Source organism: Synchiropus splendidus, chromosome 1 (assembly GCF_027744825.2).
Source record: "Synchiropus splendidus isolate RoL2022-P1 chromosome 1, RoL_Sspl_1.0, whole genome shotgun sequence".
In the NCBI taxonomy this organism is placed as follows: Eukaryota; Metazoa; Chordata; class Actinopteri; order Syngnathiformes; family Callionymidae; genus Synchiropus; species Synchiropus splendidus.
The window spans coordinates 69,069,639-69,091,704 of NC_071334.1; the positions used below are offsets into that span (position 1 = coordinate 69,069,639).

General features: G+C 46.5%; 2 protein-coding genes across 7 annotated transcripts in view; one reads left to right on the top strand and one right to left on the bottom strand.

Moving 5' to 3' along the window:
• On the top strand, positions 1-13,699 carry lin54 (lin-54 DREAM MuvB core complex component). 5 transcript variants are annotated; one of them, XR_008413688.1, is made up of 16 exons: positions 1-136; positions 4,348-5,033; positions 7,480-7,591; positions 7,665-7,795; positions 8,136-8,291; positions 8,422-8,617; positions 8,685-8,758; positions 8,820-9,008; positions 9,656-9,747; positions 9,827-9,898; positions 9,960-10,062; positions 10,280-10,417; positions 10,474-10,676; positions 10,991-12,728; positions 12,796-12,821; positions 12,998-13,699. XR_008413688.1 is itself a non-coding variant. In XM_053854041.1 (14 exons), exons 2-14 carry the CDS (start codon positions 4,368-4,370, stop codon positions 11,190-11,192), a joined length of 2,334 nt encoding a protein of 777 aa, XP_053710016.1. In that variant the 5' UTR covers positions 629-845; positions 4,343-4,367; the 3' UTR covers positions 11,193-13,699. The 5 variants fall into 5 exon arrangements, 1 of the variants encoding a protein (XP_053710016.1); XR_008413687.1 differs by having other exon boundaries at positions 26-136; positions 4,343-5,033; XR_008413689.1 differs by lacking the exon at positions 1-136 and adding an exon at positions 628-845.
• Positions 13,700-15,536: 1,837 nt separating this feature from the next.
• tnfrsfa (tumor necrosis factor receptor superfamily, member a) overlaps positions 15,537-22,066 on the bottom strand; it is a 30,146-nt gene continuing 23,616 nt past the window's right edge. Inside the window, exons 4-10 of one of the 2 annotated variants that reach the window (XM_053862210.1) lie at positions 21,192-21,303; positions 19,656-19,789; positions 19,491-19,592; positions 19,067-19,116; positions 18,705-18,986; positions 18,585-18,621; positions 15,537-17,995 (exon numbers count right to left, since the gene is read on the bottom strand). In XM_053862210.1, the coding sequence (XP_053718185.1) occupies positions 17,700-17,995; positions 18,585-18,621; positions 18,705-18,986; positions 19,067-19,116; positions 19,491-19,592; positions 19,656-19,789; positions 21,192-21,303 (1,013 nt within the window). In that variant the 3' untranslated portion in view covers positions 15,537-17,699. The remainder of the gene's footprint in view (positions 17,996-18,584; positions 18,622-18,704; positions 18,987-19,066; positions 19,117-19,490; positions 19,593-19,655; positions 19,790-21,191; positions 21,304-22,066) is intronic. The other variant, XM_053862218.1, reaches the window with a different exon arrangement.

The following is a 22,066-nucleotide window of genomic DNA, read 5'->3' on the forward strand; positions in this document are numbered from 1 at the left end:
GGATGACGTAGCACGCAGAGGGCGTGGCCGGCCTGTGAAATGTCAGGGTGGAATGGCGCTCGGCGCGGTATTTTGAACAATCGCCTTTTGCTTCTCTTGTTTCGTCTGGATACCTAACCCTTCACCAAAGCCATTGGTAAGCACCGTGAGTGTTTGTACTCCCCGAATTCTCGCCACCACTCACCCGGCATCACGCAGCACATTTAGGACGTTGTTGCAATGTTGAGAAATAGTGAAGGCTAGCGCAGGTTAGCAGGCTCCGCAAGTTCGCTAGTACAGTTGTCCTGCCCGCTGCGCTGCACTGAGCAGTGATAGTCACCGCGTTATTAATAAGATGGCCAAAAGACCGATAACTGCGTGAATACCATCAGTTTCAAGACCATTCGTCTTCACCATGAAACGTTATGGATCACACAAGTCGTGCGCCGAGGAAAAACGGTGTTTCGACGGCGATAAAAACATACATGGTTCTGGCTGCACCACATCCCGCAAAACATCAAATATAGACGGCCTTACATCGAGAAAAATCCATCAGCGGTTTTAGGGTGTTAAACGTTTTCATGTTTCCGACTTTTGCCAGTTATCTGAACCACTTAGTTTTCCGTGTCAGAGGATGGAAGCTGGTGTTTTCACTGGAGAAGTGCAACGACGAGCTTGATGACGACGTCCGGCGATTTCCACTCGTTCCTATGAACGATGCCAAATATGAGTGCTCAGAAACTGCAGCTCCCCTCGCCACCAGCTGTCTTTTTTATCCGCTTCGTCAGTCATTTCAAGATGATTCTCCCCGCTGCTATGGCAACTAGTTAGCCCGTGCTAACTTCGCCCACTTCCCAGCCGCACAGGTAAATCCAGTGACATGTCAGGGGAATTACGGTTCATGAATCGCAAGCTAATGCGATACACGCGTCCAAATTACAGGAGAAATCCACATCCGTGTGATGAGGTGGCTATGATGGGTGGTGTTTTGGCTTTTGTGCGGTAGTTAAGTTAGTCGTCGGTACATGCTTGGTCTTGTTTTCTCCGGTGTTAGCCGCTGAAGCTAACTGGCTTGATGACGATGGAAAAATGGCGGATCTTTCGAAATCCAAGCCCAGACCAGAATAGTAACACAGTACCAAACACCGCTTGTGCTCACTTTCGCTGCGATTTATGGACACCGCGTGCACGTTTCTAGTCTTATTTTGGGTCCGGGAAGACGCAGCGGCCACTTTAGCAGTCCGCGTCCGGGTTTGGTGGATTACTGTGGAAGGGACAAAGATGATCTCCGCGGCCTAGTTAACCCCCATCAGCTGTTAGTCGCTGTCAAGACGTGACGAACTCCAACACATCACTCGGTCCTCATCGCCCCAGACTTTCTAGTCCATGGCCTTACGTGCAGTTGCACAGGGCTTACCTTGAACGATCCTTTATTTGCCAGGGTTCATTTCAGTTGTTTTCCTGTATAGTCTCTGGTAAAACATTTATATCTGTGCTATAAAAAAAGCTTAAGATCAGTACGTCATCAGTACTGCAATGAGAATTGTGCTCTTCCTGAACTACCCTTTTAAACGTACAACAAACAATAACATAACAACCTTTTTCTCTCCCAGAACTTTCTAACATCATTGTTTGTCCCCTGTTAGGATTATATTATGAAGGAGACTAGTAGTATTGTGGTGTCAGGAACTCATCACATGGATTCAACAATAATGATAAATGACATAAAAGTTAACCTGGCACTTGATTGTCAACTTTATTTGTTCTAGTTGCGAAACTAGTTGGTGAAACTATGTTGTCTACCACTGGATGCAGGACTTGCTTGTCTTTTCTTTTGTGCTCTAAGTTAGACTTAGACTTTCTTTATTGTCATTGCACAAAAACATATCACTATATTATGGCAACGAAAGTTTGGTCTGAGGCCTCCAGTTTCAAAAAACAAAAACTATATGTCCAAAAATAAATATATATGAGATAAATACTTATCAGAAAGATGTACAATAAAAGTGAGTGAAAATGAAGTGAAAGTAAGTGAGATTGAAATCATAGATGGAGCAGTGAATAGGTTCAGTGAAGAATAGAATCACCTGAAAAGATACTTAATTTGAAGTTTGTAGGTTTTGTAATGTGGAATGATTGTTTTACAGTATTCAATTAGACGTGACTTTATTGCTCCTCTCGTTGGCAAATTCACTTGTTGGGAATATAATGATGTTTAAGGTGTGACAGTTCAGTGTTAATGTCAATATTAGTGACAAGGGAGTATTTTATACTCCAGTTTTGCTTATTATAATAAGGTGTGGAGATTAATGAGTGAGTCTGAATCTGAAAGACTAGTTTATTCGTAGAAACATGGTGGCTAGTTCAAGATGAAGTTGGGTAAATGAATTATTTAGCAAAATTGCTACAAATCACTACCATAATGCTTTAGCTATTATGGTTTTCAATAAAGGGTAAACCTTGTTATACAGAAGTATTGCATCCCTAGCCATTTGGATTACGTCCAGTGTTTCAAAAAGACCCCTGACTACAATCAGTGGATTATTATAAGTTTCTCACAGACAAGCAGGGGTCATCTCCACAGAATGAAGTATTACACATGAGATCTATTATCAACTTTACAAAGGCCAGTTTTGAATGTTTCCAGTGTTTTCTGTTGCATGTCATCTTTTAAAACCAGTGGCTCTGGTGGGCGGCTGGATTGTGTCTCTGCTCTTCTTTATGTGTGCTACATTGTGCTTGACAGTTGTTAGTTCCAAGTTCACTAACTGTAGGAATTCTGACTCATGAACCTCAGCTTTTATAAGACTGCCATCCTGAAAATGTCATTACTACTGTATCATTTAGCATAGGCTGCAAGATAAAAATGTTTTCATACAAGTTCAAAATATTTTGTTCTGAACAGAGCTACATTTCACTGCGCATTTGATCACAAAGCACTCTAATCTATTTGTCACTTACCAGAACACAATTTAGTCCTGAACTGTATAGGTGCAGCCTTTGTAAAGTCTGTATGAGCAGGCAGAGTGGTATCTTGGTATTGTTCAACACAAGTCGTAGCTAATGATTTTTTGTTTGTACAAAACTATATTCAGCATGTTATTCAATGCATATAGCAGTTCATTTTGTAAACATTATTACTATAATTGAAAACGCCTAACCACAAAAAGACCAATCAGTATTTCAGAATTACAAATCGGTGTTTCAGAATTACAAATCGGTTACATTTTACATGAGTAATGTTTGCATAATAAGATGCACTAGTGCTAAAACCTTAACCCAGCATTAACTCACTCCTTTTTGCAGCATTGAGTTGGAAGGGTTCTCTCTTTCTCTAGTTCTCTGTCACACACTCACTCGATCAGATATAGTATCAGATAAATAAAAGTTCACGAATCATAATTTGTGAACTTGGCCAGAATTTATTCTATGTCTCCCTGGCATCCATGCCCTTCTCTACTTGCTTGCCTCAGTATTTTTCTAGGTTTGCCTCCACTTTTGTAGTCATTCTCCCGTAATCCTCTCTAGCTACTAGCTCAAGGGTGGCCAACCAGTCAGAGGCTAAAGGCCGCATTGTTGTACTGTGTTGCTGAAAAGAGCCACATCCTACAAATATGTAAGGCTGCAAGGCTCACCTGAACAGCTGGTCACGTGACTCAGTGGTAGTATAGCGGTTAAAGCACATCCCCGTGTGTCACAAGGTTGCTGGTTCGCGTCCAGCGTATGTCTGTTGTGCATGTGTTTTTCAGATTCATACGTTACCGTGATCCTCCTCGAAATATCAAGTGGCGTACAAAGAAATGTCTGCCATTTATTTGACTTGTATGTGTTTTTACGTGCCACGAATAATGTTGACCCAGTCTGTGTTTGTGAGCTGAATTAAACAGACATCACGGCGCTCAATAATGAATAATGGGTGAAACACGTGCCATACACTTAGTTTAGGGAATGACAAAGTGAAGCATGGATTTGATGACGGTCCAAGTCTTAGGACCGCGACTCACATCAGAATTGAGTACAGCAGTGAGTGCGGCAAGTTTTATTGTTTGTTTCAAAGTTAAAAGCAAGTCAAAGTGTTTGAACAATATTTTGACGTTCTGCCAGACTTTTTCATCTTATTTCCTGTATAAAAGATCATCTCAACAGCAACTTGACCAAAATCGCAGCCAGTTTGGCGGCACATTTGGTGAAGAGCTGCAGAGGTGCGGGTTGGCCATTCCTATACTAGCTCCACCCACTTCTGATCTGTGGAACTGTGGTCCGAAAAGGGGCCGCCACTGGATGTTTCTCAACTGAATCTTTCGGTGTTCATTTTTCGCTGCTTCTTTTTTGCTGCAAAACTAATAATGCTTGTTTCTTGCAGGACAGAGGTCCGAGAGGTTCCAATCATGGACGTGGTGTCACCAGAGCTCAACAGTGTCCTCCCCGAAGAGATAATGGACACTGAGGCGATTGAGGATGTGGCTCAACCTCAAGCCAACGACATCATAGTCCAGTCAGAGGTCACCGAGGACTCTTCAGTTCCCATGGAAACTGATACGCCTGTGGCAGTAAAACCTTTGGCCTCGACCACAGAACGCACTCAGGTTCTGACCACCTCCTCACCCCTTAAACTCAAACCTTTGCTGGCCACTTCAACAGCCACAACCAGAACGACAGACAGTGTGACCGGAGTCAGCGTCACAACGAGCGGCTCGCAGAAGCTCACCTCGCCCTTCGCTATTTCGGCTGCAAACCATCAAGTCATTCTCAATAAGGTGGCTTTGTCTCAGGCCACTGAGGCTGCAAAGTCGGTCGGGACTCACCAGGTCATCAAGCAGGATGGACAAAAACTTCTTGTGACCGCCATCAGCAAGTCTGGACAGCCTATAGTTCTGCAGATCCCTCACTCGGCAGGAAAGCCTGCTGCTGTGCAAAGTGCGGCAGACGGCAAGTCGCCCGCTCCACAGTTCAAAGTGGTGACAATTGGTGGAAGGACAGACCTGAAGCCTGTTATGGGAACTTCTGGGAATCAAGTGAACACGCTACAAGCCCAGCAGCTGAAGACCGTGCAGGTAAGGTTGCTTCACTCCCGAAAAAGTGTGGTTATTTTGAAGGGCATTATTTTGTATGAAATGTTAGCTTATATTTATATATTTGAGTTCTGAATATAATGGTTGTCTTAATTCATGAGCTGTACCAACACGCAGACACAAATACGCCCTTGTTGTCAAACCCCTACAAATACGTCTGTTAAAGTCACTGCGGTGATATAGCCCCAAGTGCCCCTCTCTGATGCACTACACTCGAATTTCCTGAAGAACCTCATCAGCTGAGTGGAGGTTAACTATGTATCTTAGCTGCTCTTCCAAATCGTTGCCTGAAAGCGGCATGTCGACATCCCAAGCTAAAACTTATTTGGCACTGATGCAGAGATCTGGAGCATGCTTGCCTGACATAAGGCGGACATTCCATCGTCTATAACATTATAGGTAGGGGGGCACTGATCGGCATTTTCTTGGCTGATACCTGTTGCTGTTTTTTTTTAAAGCCCCAACAGGCAAATACTGAATTTTGCTGATTGTTTGTACTTTATTTTTTTCACAACTAAATCATACTCTAAAGTCACTATTTTTGAAAATAAATTACATAATCCCATTAAATAGCCGTGATACTGATTGAACACTGTATAGAAAAGATTGCAACTTTGAAAGCAAAATAAATGGGAATACACAGTATAAAAGTGTTAAAATAAAAAACTTTTATTCTCTTTTCAATTAACAGATCAAGGTGAACTTTACGCATCACTTGTTAAATCCTGGTATGTTGCCTTATAAACTGACAGACTGCTCCTCTTCATTCCCTACACGTCCAAAGAATGAGTATCTGGGCTGCTGAAAACTCCAAGGCGATGAAGTCCATTTGTATTTGCGTCTTGGTAGCGTTTGAATTTGGTGCGTGTTTTACTGCAGAGGCTGACTCGGTGGGTGTAACTTTTACGAACTCCAATTCAGTTGTCACTTTTCTTGAGAAAGAAGTATTGCCGAATGACCGCCATCAGGGCAATTAATGCCTCACCACCAAACATTGGACTGTTTATACTGAGGACCCAATCTAACTGGTCATTTTCTGCTTGTTTTTCAAATGGTCACCTGATCAAAACTATAGGAACATGACCATTGATTATACCAGGTTCCATCAAGTAGAACTTGATTATAGCCAAAGTGGGACACAAAGAGGAGTTCATTGGGCAGTCAGCACAGGGGATTGGAAAGCTGCCTGCTCAGGGTGAGCAGCACGATCTACTCTGGTCACTTTCCTGGGTGAACTAATGAAAGTCAAGGTACTATGAACCGCCTGGTAGGCTAGGAACATCAGGCTACCTGAACAAGGGTCACATTCAATGACAACTCATGCCCATGCCAAAAGAAAGACAGCGACAACTACAAAGCATGGTGGAAAAAATACTATTACATTTCATCTTCTTAGGTTCATTTTGTCCTTAAGGATGTTCAGAAGTGTGAATATGCCTTGAAACCTATTATTTCAAGTATTGCACCTGACCTTGACCGATCTTCTATGTGGGTGCACTGAATTTGAATATGAATCATCTATGTATGAGACATTCAGGTATATTTTCAATATTCCTTCAATTTAATTTGAGAAATAAGGGAAAACAAAGGCCAATAAAAAGAAGAAAAAAATGTTCTTAAAACAAGAACATGCTATATTTACTGCTGATGTGGTGGTGGTGGTAAAAGAGCAAGAACAAAAAGTCAAAACGTCAAAAGGGCCACGGAAATACAGGCATCGGGCTGAATGTGGCCCGCAGACCGCGCTTTGCCCAGGTCTGAGCATGTTATCACTTTACAGACGTGTTGCACAAACCATGAAATGGAGTCTTTCCTGAGCATATTATGAAGGTCATGAAACAACTTTTTTGAATGGCACTCTGTTATTGCTGTTGATGCGCTTTAAGCCTTTTGTTTGAATTGACTGAGCAATTTTCCCCCATGGTACAGCTAGTATTGCTGTGAGAGACCGAGCAGCCAATCGGGAACAAGGGTGTTGTGATGTTGAGTGTTGAAGGAGAGCAAACAAGAAGACAGGGCTGGTTGCTCACATTGATTCATAGATGGGTTTTAAATGTGACTTTTAACGGATGACTTGCAAAACACCTTTTTTGGTCCTTTTCCCTCAGGTTCATATTTGTTATGTCTGTAATGCCTTGCTCGTCTTAGCTCACTAAAGGCTAAGCTCTTAGTCAAAAGTCATTGGTTTGGCTGTTTGACGTCATGATCATGACATAAATCTGTCTGTGGATTTGGACATAACTCACTGATGGATGAGATGAATCGCACGAGTGAAAGCCAGAGAGTAATCAGCTGTTTGAATTGTTGTATGTTTGATGTGGGATTAAAATACTTATTCATTTATTCATTCCTAAACCAATAGAACTGAAACCTGAGATGTTAAGAAGATGAACATTTGATTCAATCAACGTTGAATGTCTCATCCCAGATTGCAAAGAAAACTCCGGCGTCATCAGCAGCCCCGTTCAAGTTCATCATCACGAAGACGGTCAACAGCAAAGTCCTGAGTCCGCAGACGTCCGTCTCTCCTGTCCTCACGGGTCAGTCCGTTACCTGTTAGACTTTTCACCACCACCACCGCGCTAATGTCCTGCGCATGCTTCCTGTACTCAGGCCGGGTCCTGACCCAGACATCACCTGTGATGACACCGAGGACGATCACGCTTGCAGAGCCTCAAAACACCAGTATCCAGAGCATCCCGGGGAAAAAGATTGCCATCTCGCCGTTGAAAACACCCAGCAAGGTGAATGTGATGAGCATTATTAAATAACTGTTCAACGAATCAGTGCATGCTTGTGTTGGCACCACGTCTCATTGGTCCGCTGTCACTTGTGACATGACTGAGATGATGTCATTAAAGAAGAGAGATTTTTCATCCTAATGAAAATTATATTATTGTTGTTTTGATTGTTAAAAAATCGTGCCCCTCTGAGTTGACCCAATACCCCTTTTTAAACTTGTTCTGGACTTAAACTTGTTCTATTATCGGTAGCACTCCTCTGTTCTGCGTCTGTCCATCATGTTTTGTATGAATTCAGACAGCACTCGTGAATACGTGATGGTAAAAAGACTGTTGTCGTCAGGTGACCGTAGTCTCCGTGGCCTCGCCGACCTCCAACACTCAGCAGAAGGCCGTCACCCTGCCAGTCAACGTGGCCCTTGGGCAGCAGATCCTCGCAGTCCAGCAGTCCACACCTGTGTCTCCAGTCAAGGTGGCAACCAGCCAGGCGACTGTTCAGGTGAGGTCAAAGTTCAAACTTGCATCTGTCTCGTCAGTCATCTCGTAGACACAGGCGCAGGAAACGGTGTATATATAGACTGAAAAACACAAGAACAGAAAAGGTTCTGATGGCTACCGTTCTCCCTCAGGGCATCAAACCTGTCCAGGCTGTAGGAGGCGTTGGCCCCTCCCAGTTCAAGACCATCATCCCCTTGACCACGCAACCCAACGTGCAGCAAATCCCGGTTCCTGGCAGCAGGTTTCACTACGTGCGTCTGGTCACAGCCACCACTGCGAACACACCGGTGCAGCACGGCAGTCCCAGTGCCAACACCGTCCCCACAGGTGAGGCGGCGCTCAGGTGATTTCAGAGCTGACCCGTGTGGAATCTTAACATGGTTCTCATTGGCAGCCAAACCCATGGTGGTTGGCGCAGGTGCGGTGAGGATGTCGGTCCCGATCGTCCCTGCCCCGACCATGAAGCAGGTAAGTTTTTGTTGAGGCCCAGACACAATTCTCTGTGTTCACTGAGCTGCTCTCCCAACAGGTCGTCCCCAAACCCCTCAACTCTGCGGCTCAGGTGGTCACCACTTCTCAGTCGCAGCAGCGGCTCATCATGCCGGCGACTCCGCTGCCACAGATCCAACCCAGCTTCACCAACCTCCCCCCTGGCACTGTCCTGGCACCGGCTCCTGGAGGAGGCAACGTGGGGTACACCGTTCAGTACGTCACCCAGGTGAGTAACTCGGCGGCCGCCACAACCGAACGCCAAACCAGTCACTCCTCAGTGCTTGTGATGCATCTGTCATACATTGGATTCCTTTACTGGTTGGCATTGTAAAAGCTGAATTGGCAGTGTGATATGCTGTTGTCCCATTCTCTGTGTTGCTCCATGCTACTGCTCTGACAGATGAGGTTCACTCCGCATGCACAGTCTCATGTTACACCTTAAAAGTCAAGACATTTTAACATTAAATCCAGAAGGTTAACTCTCAAAAGTAGAGCCCATCAAAACCACAACTTTTGAGTTTCAAGTCCATCAGTTTGGAGTGTGTTTCATTCATCATTGAAAGGCGGATGGATGGATGGATGGATGGATGGATGGATGGATGGATGGATGGATGCTGAACTGAACTGAACTGAACTGAACTGAACTGAACTGAACTGAACTGAACTGAACTGCTCATGCTCGACACACTTGAAACATTAACGGCAGATGTCTCAGTAGAAGAAGTGTGGTCACCCTGTGATCTGTGGACTCTGGTGCTGATCTTCATCTTCAGATGTGGTGCCACCATAAAGTGCAGCACCCACATAGAAGATCGCTCAAGGTCAAGTGTGTCTCTTAGCTTTGAGCCTCATCGCCCCATGCTCTGTTGCCAGGTCCAGCAGTCCCAGTTTGTGGCCCACTCGGGCAGCACAAACTTCTCCACCCCCACTGGTGTCCAGACTCCAGCCAGGCTGCCACTCAATGGGTACGTCCTCTCAACTCACTTTCTTCTTCCAGTCTCTTTGGTTGGTGAAGCGGGCTGTTGAATGGTTGTTTCCTTGCAGCATATCTGCGGTGGAGTCCACGTCGAGGCCCAGGAAGCCCTGCAACTGCACCAAGTCGCAGTGTCTCAAACTGTGAGTGTCTGAACGTGTGTCTGAAGTGTCCCCCAGCTGACGTTGCTGTCCTCTGCCCCAGGTACTGCGACTGCTTCGCCAACGGAGAGTTCTGCAACAACTGTAACTGCAACAACTGCTTCAACAACCTGGAGCACGAGACGGAGCGCCTCAAAGCTATCAAGGTCCATGAAGGAGGTGTCACTTTGACAGGCTGATGGGGCTTCACGAAACGGTGTCCTCATTTTCAGTGTTCACTAGGTGGCGCTGTGAGATTTAATTCACATGATTGTTCAAATCTGAAGGTTTTAGAGCAGAGAGTGTCAATGAAAGTGAGGACACTGCTCCTATCAGCCCGTGACTGGCCGTCCGTGCTGATGATCCCGACTGGTGTCTTTACAGACGTGTTTGGACCGGAACCCAGAAGCGTTCAAACCCAAGATAGGGAAAGGCAAAGAGGGCGAGTCTGACCGGCGGCACAGCAAAGGCTGCAACTGCAAACGATCGGGCTGCTTGAAGAACTACTGCGAGTGCTACGAGGTGAGTCCAGCGGCGTCATCTCGCCGTGTCCACCTCTCAACCTTGTCGTCCGACAGGCCAAGATCATGTGCTCGTCCATCTGCAAGTGTATTGGCTGCAAGAACTTTGAGGAGAGTCCGGAGAGGAAGACACTCATGCACCTCGCCGACGCCGCCGAAGTCCGAGTGCAGCAGCAGACGGCGGCCAAAACCAAACTGTCCTCGCAGATTTCGGACCTGCTCATGAGGACCACGCCAGTCATCTCCAGTGGTGGCGGGAGGTACTGAAGCATTGCACCACAACACTCACCTCCTGTCGTTCACTAGTGCCCTTAGCATCTATCCACCCTCATGGTAACGTTTGTCTCGGTGGCAAAACAAACACTCGGACGGCCCTGTGTTATCACACTTGGTCGAGACGGTCTGGATCCTTCCATCCGCTGTTCCAGAATTCACCAAAGTACTTTGAGGGAGGATGAACTAGAGTGGAAAAACGATTTCGATCAAATGGTTGTGAACGAGAGCGGGATGAAAGCCAGCGTAAGAACAAGCCTCTTGGATTGAACTCCACTGACGTCCGCTTCCATCCACACAGGCTGCCATACACCTTCGTGACCAAGGAGGTTCTGGACGCCACGTGCGAGTGTCTGCTGGAGCAGGCGAGGAAGGCGGAGCTGACTCAGCAGGCACAGGTGGAGGCGGAGAGGATGATCCTGGACGAATTTGGACATTGCCTCATGAGGATCATCAACTCAGCCGCGAAAGCGAAAGCAGACTTTAACCCCATCAACTGCTAGAGGTGGACCCTGCAGGAGCCTGGGGAGTGGGAGGGAGCGGGCCGGAGACTCGGCCGAGGACCTGCAGGGACAGTTGGAGGAGTTCTGACACACTCCTGATCATCTCCTGCGGCGGAGCGACGCCAATCCTCCTGCGCCGGCTTTTCCTTTTCTAATGAAGAGTTTGATGATGTCATCAGCCTCGCTGTGTCATTGTGGCGACACTTTGGTATTTATTTTGTATGACTTTATAATCCCCACCCACTTGGACTGCTGCACCCTGGATAAAGGCAGGATGACGGAGGCAGGACAGCTGTTTCGTATTTATTTTTAGAATTTGTAACCAATAACATGCCTGATAGCTTTGGAGAGGAGTCTTCCTGCAGCATATTCAGTCAACGGAGGGCCACAACACACACACACACACACACACACCAGGATATGACTCGTCGCTTACAAGCGCCAGTCAGGGCTTTTATCAAGCACAGAGCTACTGATCCGTCCATGACCCTGGAATCATCGCACCAATAAACACCAAGGTTTGATTTGTGTTCAACTCGTGCGTCTGTTTCAAGGCCAATTCGGAATAAAGGCGTGACAGCGTCACGCACACGCTACAATAATTTGGTTTGACAATGCATCTGCCATTACTGGAGGTATCGGCCCTGTGATCCCAGGCTAGCTGGGACAAAGCTTTTCATGTAAATAAGTGAACGTTCAGAAGAGGTGGTTTGTCAGCTTCCTGTCAACATGGCACTGATGTGACAGATTCGCTCTGTAGAGGCCCAAGGAAACTGGAGTGAGTTTTAAAAGAATTTAAACCCAGTCGAGCGACTTGATTTCAGGCCCCCGAATGGAGACAAACATACGAGTCTGAAAAAGCTAAAAACCCGTCCCTGTAATTTATTTAAAGTTGTATTTATCGTGCTTTAGTTCATTAAAAAAAGGAAAAATCGGAACTATTATAGGAAAAAAAATCCCTTTTTAATAATGAATAAATGTTGAAGCTAATAATTTATTGAAGTTTTTCATTTTTTTTCCATTCATGATTGTCACATTCTTTTTTTTTTTTGTTGTTGTTGTTTTAAATCTCAGCTGGCTTCCCTCCTGTCCTCACATCGGTGTCTTCAGGTGCTGGTTTGTCTAAAGTTGTAAATAGACAGCAACTATATGCAAATAGAAGCTCTGGTGACAAGCACTCTGATTTGTCGCCGACGTATGCAGAATCTGTTTTTTTTTTTAAAGTGCCAACTGACCTTTAACTCTGTTTCTGTTGTTACATTTAAATACACGATTGTAAATTAAATAATGTAGAGCAGCCTCTATGGTTTTCCCTCTTTCGTTGCTCTACCTCTCACCACCTCCTGACTCTCCCCAAATCAGAGGCCGTCGATCTTGGAGATCGTAATCTGAAAAAGCGTGAATCGCTGAGCAGCCGTTCAAGCTTTGCTGTTGCAGTAACTGAACGTGACCAACAGGGGCGCTGATCACGCTCGGCGTTGCCTGAGTGAATCGCAGAAGAAGGAGCAGCAGGCTGCTGTGGAAATTGGCGTGTTGGTGAGGTTGGATTTTATCTGTCCCAAGTTATGTGCGCACCTTCTAACTCTGTCTTCTAACTTTCCAGCGGTGGGACCTGCGTTGGCGGTTCAGGTGAGTTTCCACGTGTTTCCCTGTCGTTCTGTCCCAATGATTAAACCAATCACTACCCATCTGAGCCAGTGACACTGGCGGAGATTAGAGTGAGCTGTCATGAGGGTTCTGAATGTTGGACGGTGCAGTGCTGCGAAAGAAGAATGGGTCCTAATGTGGGGTTTTTCTTCTTTCAGAGTCGACCTGTGGGGGCAGAGCTTCGGTTGTCAATCTTCAAACAAGAACGAAAATGAACGTTCACAACGCCCTATTGGATTTCCTCCGGATTCTGCTGAAGCATGTAAATGAACACACATGCTGAAGCCTTTAAACGCAAGGGCCGTATTCATCTAAAATAATGTCACTGAAAATGCAGGCACTTCAACATGTTGGAGACTGAGACGCTCCAAAAGTACGGAGCCCTGGAGGTGACATGCATATGGTTATTTTTTTTTTTTGGATGTGGCGTGCATGACTTTATTTTTTTTTTTGCCTGAGATAACTATTATCTTGAGATAATTTTTATCTCAAGATACAATGGTAAACATCAGCGCATGCGTAGCTCTCTCTCTGGCGGAACATTTTATATACGTCCTCCTGGAACCACTGTGTCTCCCATGGCTTCGTAACTGTTCGTCAATGTTGTCATTCACTGTCTGCAAGTCTGTGTGCTTTTAACACTCAGATCAAGTGCCTTCTACTCAGAATAATACCATATGTGGCTAAGCTATACGTATTACACAACCCTGGAAGCGACATGCATGACTTTATTTTTTTTATCCCGAGCTAACAGTTATCTCAAGATAACAGTTATCTCGAGATACAAATGATCTTGAAAAAAAAATAAAGTCATGCATGCCACATGTGGTGTTATTTTGAGTAGAAGCCACTTGGTCAGAGTGTTAAAAGCGCACAGACTTGGCCGTCGTCAATATTCTGACTTGCAGACAGTGAATGACAACGTTGACAAACGGTTACGAAGCCATTGGAGACATAGTGGTTACAGGAAGTCATCGTTTCTCGAGATAAAAATTATCTTGATAACTGTTATCTCGGGCTAAAAAAAATAATGCCATGCAAGTCACATACAAAAAAAAATAAACGCATGCATGTCACTTCCAGGGCTCCGCACAAAAGCAACTGACCTCCTTAGGTTTTCATGATGGAATAGTTTGTTTCACTGTTATCTCTTGATGAAGTAAATAAAAAGAGAGAGAGATCCAAGTCTGCTCCACCTTTTTCTTTGTTCCAGAAACTGATTTTGAACTTTAAGGAGACTAAATAGGCAAATATCCGCCAGCAGAGGGCGGCATGAAACAGCACTCCTGCCGTGCTGCATGAACATGTCAGTGCCTCGTACAGCTTCGGAAACTCCAGTCCGCATGTCCCTGCGGAGCAACCGTAGTGATGCCACCAGACACTTGGTGCTGCTGCACATGCGCAACACTGTAGAACTAAGTTCGCGCTGAAACCGAATCAGATTTATTGCCATGGTCAGTGAGGATCCCACAACTAGGAAAGTGCCTTGGAATAACATGTAATCATGAACAAAAACATAATAAAATAAAAATGAATAAAAAAAACAGTAATAACAGAAGTAACCAATAAATAAATCACCCACAAACAACAAGGGCTGATCATGAACTCAACAGTGTGACGGCCGAGGGGAAGAAGCTGTTCCTGTGACGGGAGGTTCTGGTCTGGATGGACCGTAGCCTCCTGCCAGAGGGAAGAGGAACAAACAGTCCATGACCAGGGTGAGAAGGGTCGAAGGCTCTGATCCCACCTGCACGTCTTTGGGTCCTGGAGAAATACAGGTCCTGAAGAGGTGGCAGGCTGCAACCATCACCTTCTCAGACGGACGTACGATGAGCTGCAGTCTGCTCTTGTTCCTGGAGGTGGCGCTGTTGTACCAGACGGTGATAGAGGAGGTGAGGATGATGGCCGTGTAGAACTCCACCAGCAACTTCGTCGACAGTCATGGTTTCCTTAGCTGCCTCAAGAAGAACATTCTCAGCTGGGCCTTCCTGATGAGGGACCTGATGGTTGGCTCCCATTTGAGGTCCTCAGTGATGGTGGTTCCTAGGAAGCAGAAGGAGTCTACAATAGGAATGGATAAGCCAGCCAACATGAGAGGGGACAGAGGAACTGTGACTCTCCTGTAGTCCATGATCATCTCCACTGTCTTCTGGGCGTTGAGCTCCAGGTTGTTGTGGCTGCACCAGGACACCAGCCGCTCCACCTCCCTCCTGTAAGCCGACTCATCTCCATCTGAGATGAGCCCCATGATGGTGGTGTCATCCGCAGCTTCATGGGGAGAGAACACATCAGTACAGTATACTGTTTAATGCACCAACATAGTTGGGAACATCATGTTGTGTATGTTGACGTGAAGCAGTTTTGAAGAGTGTCATCGAATTTCACCTTGGTCCGATTTAAACTCAGCGCCATTTTGACGACATATCAAACTAGTTTCCTATGTTAAAACCTTGTATCGGCTTGCTGAGATGTAAAAGGAATGCTGGTATTAAGTTGACAATGTGCAAAACCCGATGTTACGTTGAAACAATCTTGAATGAATGAACTTTAAAGGGTTCGTTTAAGAGCTTGTGAAGGCTGGTTGGGTTGGTTAGTGGCTTTTTTTATACGGTCGCTCCTTCCAGAAGACTTCAATTCTATTTTCTGGGCCATGGGAGGAAACCAGAGTGCAACACAACCAGCAGCCTTTTTGCAGAAATGACAGGATGTCTCCACATAAATGTCCACCTTTGGCATGTGAGCGTCATCCTCATCAAAATAGTCATACAAACCGTAAGATCATTAAAGAGCGCCACCTGGCGGTAAGTAAACTGTGTCCTGAAGCTTCATTTCCATGTGACCGGTGTGGACTGATGAAGGGATTTGAATCATGTCATGGATGGCTGGCATGGATATAGCAGCAACAGCGCCCCCTCATGGTTACATTCCAACACACACCAGCCTTTACTTGAACAACTTTAATCTCTACTGTGGAAAAGAACAGTCAAACCATGACAATCTCTGTACAAAATATTCATGTTGAAATGTACAATAAAAACATTTTTGACACTTCCGCGACAATCTCTGCGGCTGAAATGACGGAAACTGTGACGCTGTGAAACCACCGGCTGTTCCCCTTCAGGAAACGTACAAGTAACAGGAGGAAACAGATTTGTGTTGATCGTCCCTGGAGATTGTGTCGTGGTCAGTGCCAGCACTGTAGTATTACAACTCTGTCCTCCACACGCCGGTCACTGCAGAGAACCTGCTTTCAAATCATCGGCGAGGACTGGAACCCACGACAGCCCAGCCATTATAAATACACGCTCTTATGTACAATACAAGCAGTCATGAGGAATCAAATGTTGTCCGCTCGAGCGCCGAAAAAGCGTCTGCAGGACCGCTGAGCAAGAGCCTCGCTTTAACTGGGGAGAATTCAACCATCTGGTGACTGACAACATGGTGATCACGCCGTCTGAAGCTTGCAAATCCAGTGTCAGAATGTCGGGTTGGAACCTGTGACACTGCTATTTTCACTGGAATCGAACCTTTTGTTGACATGATTGTCTCCGCACATCTGAGCATTGATCTGGTAGCATTCAGTTTCCAAGCATTTGTGACCCATGATCCTCGATAGCAGGGTAAGATGTTGCCAAGGTGGGATTGAAACCGCGATCTTGACCTGAGACCTCACTGTCTAAGGTATGTAGGTTATTAGTTAAATAGGTTTTTAAAGCACGGAAACTAGATGAGGTGTCATGAAACCGTACTGCAGGGTTGATGAAACAGTGCCCTAACTTTATAGAGGCCACGAGATGGCGCTCTTAGTTTAAGAAATGATGTGAGGTTTCATTGAATGAGTTGTTCAAGTCCAAACATTTTACAGCCGACAGCGCCATCTGGTGGCCTCTGGAAAGCAGGACACTGCTTCATGAAACCTCACCCACCCTTCACTGAGAGGAACTCTTCTGTGTCGGCCCTCGGGGTTTGAACTAGCGACCTTTTTCGACTGTCAACAAAACACCACTGTCTCTTTTTGAGTTGCGTCTGTGAAGAATTTTAATCGTGTTACATGTCTCAGTACGAGTCGGAGAAACCGTGTCTGACGGGAATCGACCAGTTGACCTTCTCGTTACATGTACGTGCTGTGATTTTTCACTTCACCCTCCGATCCGTGGCGAGTCAAAAGTGCAGGAGCTTTTTGTTATATGGATTCAACTGTGTTGACTGTTAAGAGTTGAACCCATGACCTTCTATTTTCCCCTGCTTTATGCTTCAACAAGACCACTGAAATGATTGATGCAGCAGTGCGGAGAGGGTTAGCGCGGCGAGCATTTCACCCTCAAGTTTGATCTTGAATCGGGCTTTCAAAAAGCCGTCTTTCAGAGACCGGACTCCATGAAGGCCTCTTCTATTCTGCGCGGTCAGCAGGTCAATGTGCACGGTGAGCGCAGCGCCAGAATCTTCTGCGGGATACAGTAACTGCGCTCGCACTCCAGGGTAGTTGGCCTTTCTATAAATAGTCAACAATAAATATGTCGATAAATAACGTGGAGGTTGGAACATGTGATTTCTGGACACTGGACGAGCGTTTGGGGAATCTGGACGGCGGTTCATGTGCCAGCGGTCAGTGCAGCCAGTGTATGTGCTCCTCTCTCTTCGCCACGTCGTGTCGCACCTTCATGTTTGCGAAACTATTTGAAAAAAAAAAGTTTCTTTTCTTCATCGTCACGGTCACGTCCCAGAGTCCACGGAGCTCCGATCGTCAAAAGTTCCCCTTTTTAAAAGTTTTCAATCGTCTACTGGCTTTAGGAGCGCGGCCGGTGAACGATGCGGCGCAGGCGCCGCTGGGTCCTTCAGTGGTGGCTGGCCCGCTGTCGCTCAGCGAGCGTGTTTGTAGTAGCCTCGCTGCAGCGCCTTGGTGGCGATGTTCTCCGCCGAGCGGCGCTGGTCCAAGCTGAGCAGAGCGTCCAACAAGTCGTTGATGTCGGCCTTCAGGCCCTGCCGCTGCATCCAGTTCTTCAGCAGTTCGTAGACCTTGTCGCCCGACGTGCCGCTTTCTGCGATGCGGATTTGGTTGTCGCTGACTCCGATCAAACGGAAGAACTTGTTGTGGATCCGTACGTCCAAATACTCGTCAAACAAATCGAAGCTCTTCTTCAAGGAGGATTCCGACCCTGAGCGCAAAGAAAAAGTCCTGTCAGAGTTGAAATGTATCAAGTCGGTATATTAGCTTTGTTGTCAAGGACGCACACAGCTGTCCTCACAACACATCCTTAATGGCTTCCTTCTTTCTTTAATCTCCTTCCATCTTGGAATGAATGGATTAGAAACGGTGAGTTCAATGAGTTAAGAAAAAAAAAAACCTCAAACAGCATCGACTTCCTGTCAACACAGAGGTCATTGTTTGTTTACGGAGACGGAAGGATCCACGTTCCTGTCAGAACGAGGGGTTTTAAGAAAAGAGGTGGAACCAGAGAAACAAACAACAGGGAGCTGAAGCGCCGGGAGGCAGCGCAGAGGCCTGACTGTCATGAGATGAATAATCTGTCCGGTCGCTTCACGGGCCGACCCGCAGCCCCCCAAATCCCTCCGCTCCTTTTTTGAAATCTTATCTGCTGAGGTTTCAACAGCACTTTAGCTTCATTGGCTGCTAATCTGCGTGAACATTTGATTCACAAGATGAAATCGCCGTTCAACATGAAATCGCTGCAGACATTACAGTGAATGAAGGTGAACTCATAGTCAAGATGAAGTCATAGTCACCTTGCACTGGCACCAGCCGCTGCTGCAGAGGATCGTCCTGAAAGTCAAAGCAAGGTTGAAGACGAACCCCCCAAAAAAGATTGAATGAGTTATTTTGGCGTGACGTGTGGATTGGCTAACCAAGATGGCGGAGGGCAGCCTGACGGCGGCAGGGCTCTGCTGCGGCGTGTTGCCGGAGGAAGCGGCCGTGGGCAGGGCGGACAGGCTGGTCTGGGACGAGCTGGTGGTGTTGGGCAGGCTGTCCCCGAGGCCTCGGTCCTCGTCCTCCATGGGGGGCGAGGCCTTGGTCATCCCCGGCTGAGTCTCCTGCAGCAGCGGGCGAGACTCCGGCCGGGACTCCTCGCCCTCCAGGCCGGCGTTCTGGCTGTTCTGCTGCTCCTCTGGCGTCGGACTGCTCTCGTCCTGGAATTCATTGCCTCCATTAAACCCACTCGGCAGCTTCGTGACATTCGCGTGGTCAACGGTGACAAAAGTCAACTCACGATTGGAATCTTGACAATCTCGTGGGGATCGCTGTGACTCTTCACACCTGCTTGGAAACAGAATATTGTTTCCTTATAATAGAGGTCTTGACAAAATGTTTTAAAAACTCTTTTATCTGGAGGTTTTCCTTGAAATATTTTGTTAGGATTTCTCCAAGACTATTATTATTTTCATGAAATGTTGCGGATTATTATTATATTTTTATATTTATTTACTTTATGCCACGTATGTCTTGTTGCTTTTTGGATTAAATTATGATAGATTTAATTATATACATTTTTTAAATAAATAAATAAACATAAATTCTTAAACCCTTTTCGATATATATCCAGGCAAATATAATAATGTTATTTTCACAAACATAATTCAGTGTCCGTGTTTATCCTTTGAGATCAGACAGTGTTTTGGTGTTGGAGCACTCACATGGCATTTGGCACGAGTTCTTCTTGATGCCAAACCACCACGCCATCAGAGCGAGCGCCGCCACGATGGCCAGGACGATGAAGATGATAACCACCGGAACAACTGTGAACAGGAAAACCTGTGAGTGAGGTCTGAGCGTCCGCGCCATGGCTTCGACAATGTTACCGATGTTGCTGGAGTTGGCCGGCGTCGGTGTGGAGGGTGCCGACGACGTCTGTGGCGGGGAGACGTCCCGCTTGCGACAAATGGTGTTGGAATACGGCGTACACTCCTTCACCATCTCCTCCCCGGACTTGCACCTGGAAGAAGGAAAACCAAAGCAGAAAGTTTAACAACGTTGGATGTCATGACAAAAATGATGTGGAACTGGAGTTGGAAAGAAATCATGGTGTTATAGACTGAACACAACCATCAGTACTGGCTGTTGTTCCCCCAACTGTCCTCTACAGTTCATTGGAATGTCAACTGCGGTTCTTTCATCCCCTGACTTTAGTCATCTTACGTGACAGATGTTGTTCCATCTTTAGTTCCCATCGCTGTCAACTTTTTTCCTTTAACCATCAGCACCTTGTTCCCTAACTGTCCCAGCTCTAGTTCCCTCAACCAAATTGTGGTTCAATAGCTGTCAACCATGGTTCCCTCAACTATCTACTATGGTTCCTTTGAACGTCAGCTTTTGCTCTCTCATCTGACGTTTGTTCTCTTACCTGTCAGGTGTGGTTACCTCTTGTTCTCATGACTGTGCCAGGTGCTCATGTTCCCCAACAACCTCCAATAGTCCATCACTGCCCCAGTCATCGCTTCCTTAGTGCACCTCAGAGAGTGACTTCCCCTCCCATAGTTTCCTGAACGACGTCCCAAGATCAAGTCACTCCTGAACCCCAGACACCAGACTCTGGCGGGGGCTCGTGGGGGCGCTGTCAGACACCAACTTTGTGGGTGGAGATTGAGAAGGCAGAAGCAGGAAACAATGAGCGGAAGCCACTCCATCACACTTGCGAATGCCGTCGCTAGCTTCCAGCCGCGTCCTTCCCCTCGCACCAGACTGGATCAGAAGAGACCACGTCATGCACGGTTCCGCTCGCTGCCTTTGAAGTGACTGTTATCATCCAGACATCATATTCTCTGGTCCAAGGCCCCATGAATGATCTGATTCAATTCTTCGCCAGCACATGATGGAGTAGCGGCGCGGAGAGTCAGGCTTCAGTACGGCACTGACACGCCTCATAAAACCAGCCACAACATCATGACCACCTTCATCGATACGCAGCGCTTCCTTCACAGCCAAGGCTTGTTCCCACATCTTGTGTCTTCTTCTTCAAATGTTCAGCGCTCATCAGACAGTCATTCTGTGATTGGCTGGTCTTGCCTCCACTGTTGGTCCCTTATCTACCACCAATTCTCCTACCTTGAAAATAAGCTGTGGACGCCGATTGAAGCTAGAAAAGGCTTGGACTCTGCAGTCTCTGGGTCCATCAGATGAGTCAGAGCTGCAATGACTCCGTTCTAACATTGGGGGAGCCAGAAACAAACATCGTCTGCTGCTGTAACAATACATATATGTAACTGTCCCCTTAATGTCATCTTCCCGAACTGTTGTCCACTCCATTGACCGTTGCTCCACTCTGCTCGTGCAGCACAGTAGGAGAAGTGAGGAGGCCTCAGCGTGGCATTTGACAGACTGAAACCGGCGGCACTTACTTGGCACAGCGCTTGCAGACTTCGCAGGCCTGCTCCGGCACACAGAAGGTCCCGGGTTTGCACTGACATCTGGTGGCTGTTGTGGTGGTGCAGGCCTCTATTTCGATTTCGTCTGCGGAGGACCGAAATAAAAATTATAATATATTCACGCAGGTCTAAGAAAAATGTTTTTTTCAAGAGGTAAAACAGCAAAAGAGTTTAGCCATCACTACAGAGCTCGCTGACGCTCAGTGTACGGTGTGTTTATTCTCTTGGTCCCTCAGCAGATGCAATGTCATTCTCACGACTGGGCATCAAAGCAATTATGATATGATTAGCAACGCTGAGAAGTTGCCGCATGATGGATTAATACGACAAACGCTGTCTTATTCCGACAACAGAGGACTGTGGTGAGCGAGCGCTGGCGGAAAATGAGAGGATGATGATCCCCTCTTCAGTGGAAGTTTTTGATTTCTTCACTAAGAAAGGAATCGATTCTGCGTTTTAATTGACGGCACTAAAGCGGCCGCACGCTCGGCTTCAGGAGGCTCTGCGCGTCATGTGACCAGAGCCACTGTGACTTTGAATACGCCGCACACAGCAGCCGGGCGCTGTGCTGCTCAAACATCTGCAGTGGTCAGTAGTCAGGGACTTTTCTTTCCTTTGAGACACAGAGCTACAGGTAGCGAGGAGCCGCTCCACACTGTTACACTGTAGCAACCATGATGGAGAGTCAGTTTCCCTTGTCATCACACAGGAATGATAGAATGATCTAGTACAGTATGTATGTACGTACACATTAGATCAGTGGCGTGGGCCCAGGCTAGCTTAGCCACCACTGTTGCTAATGTGGAAGAGACGTCGTAATCTTCGACAACCAACAAAACATGTCTCCT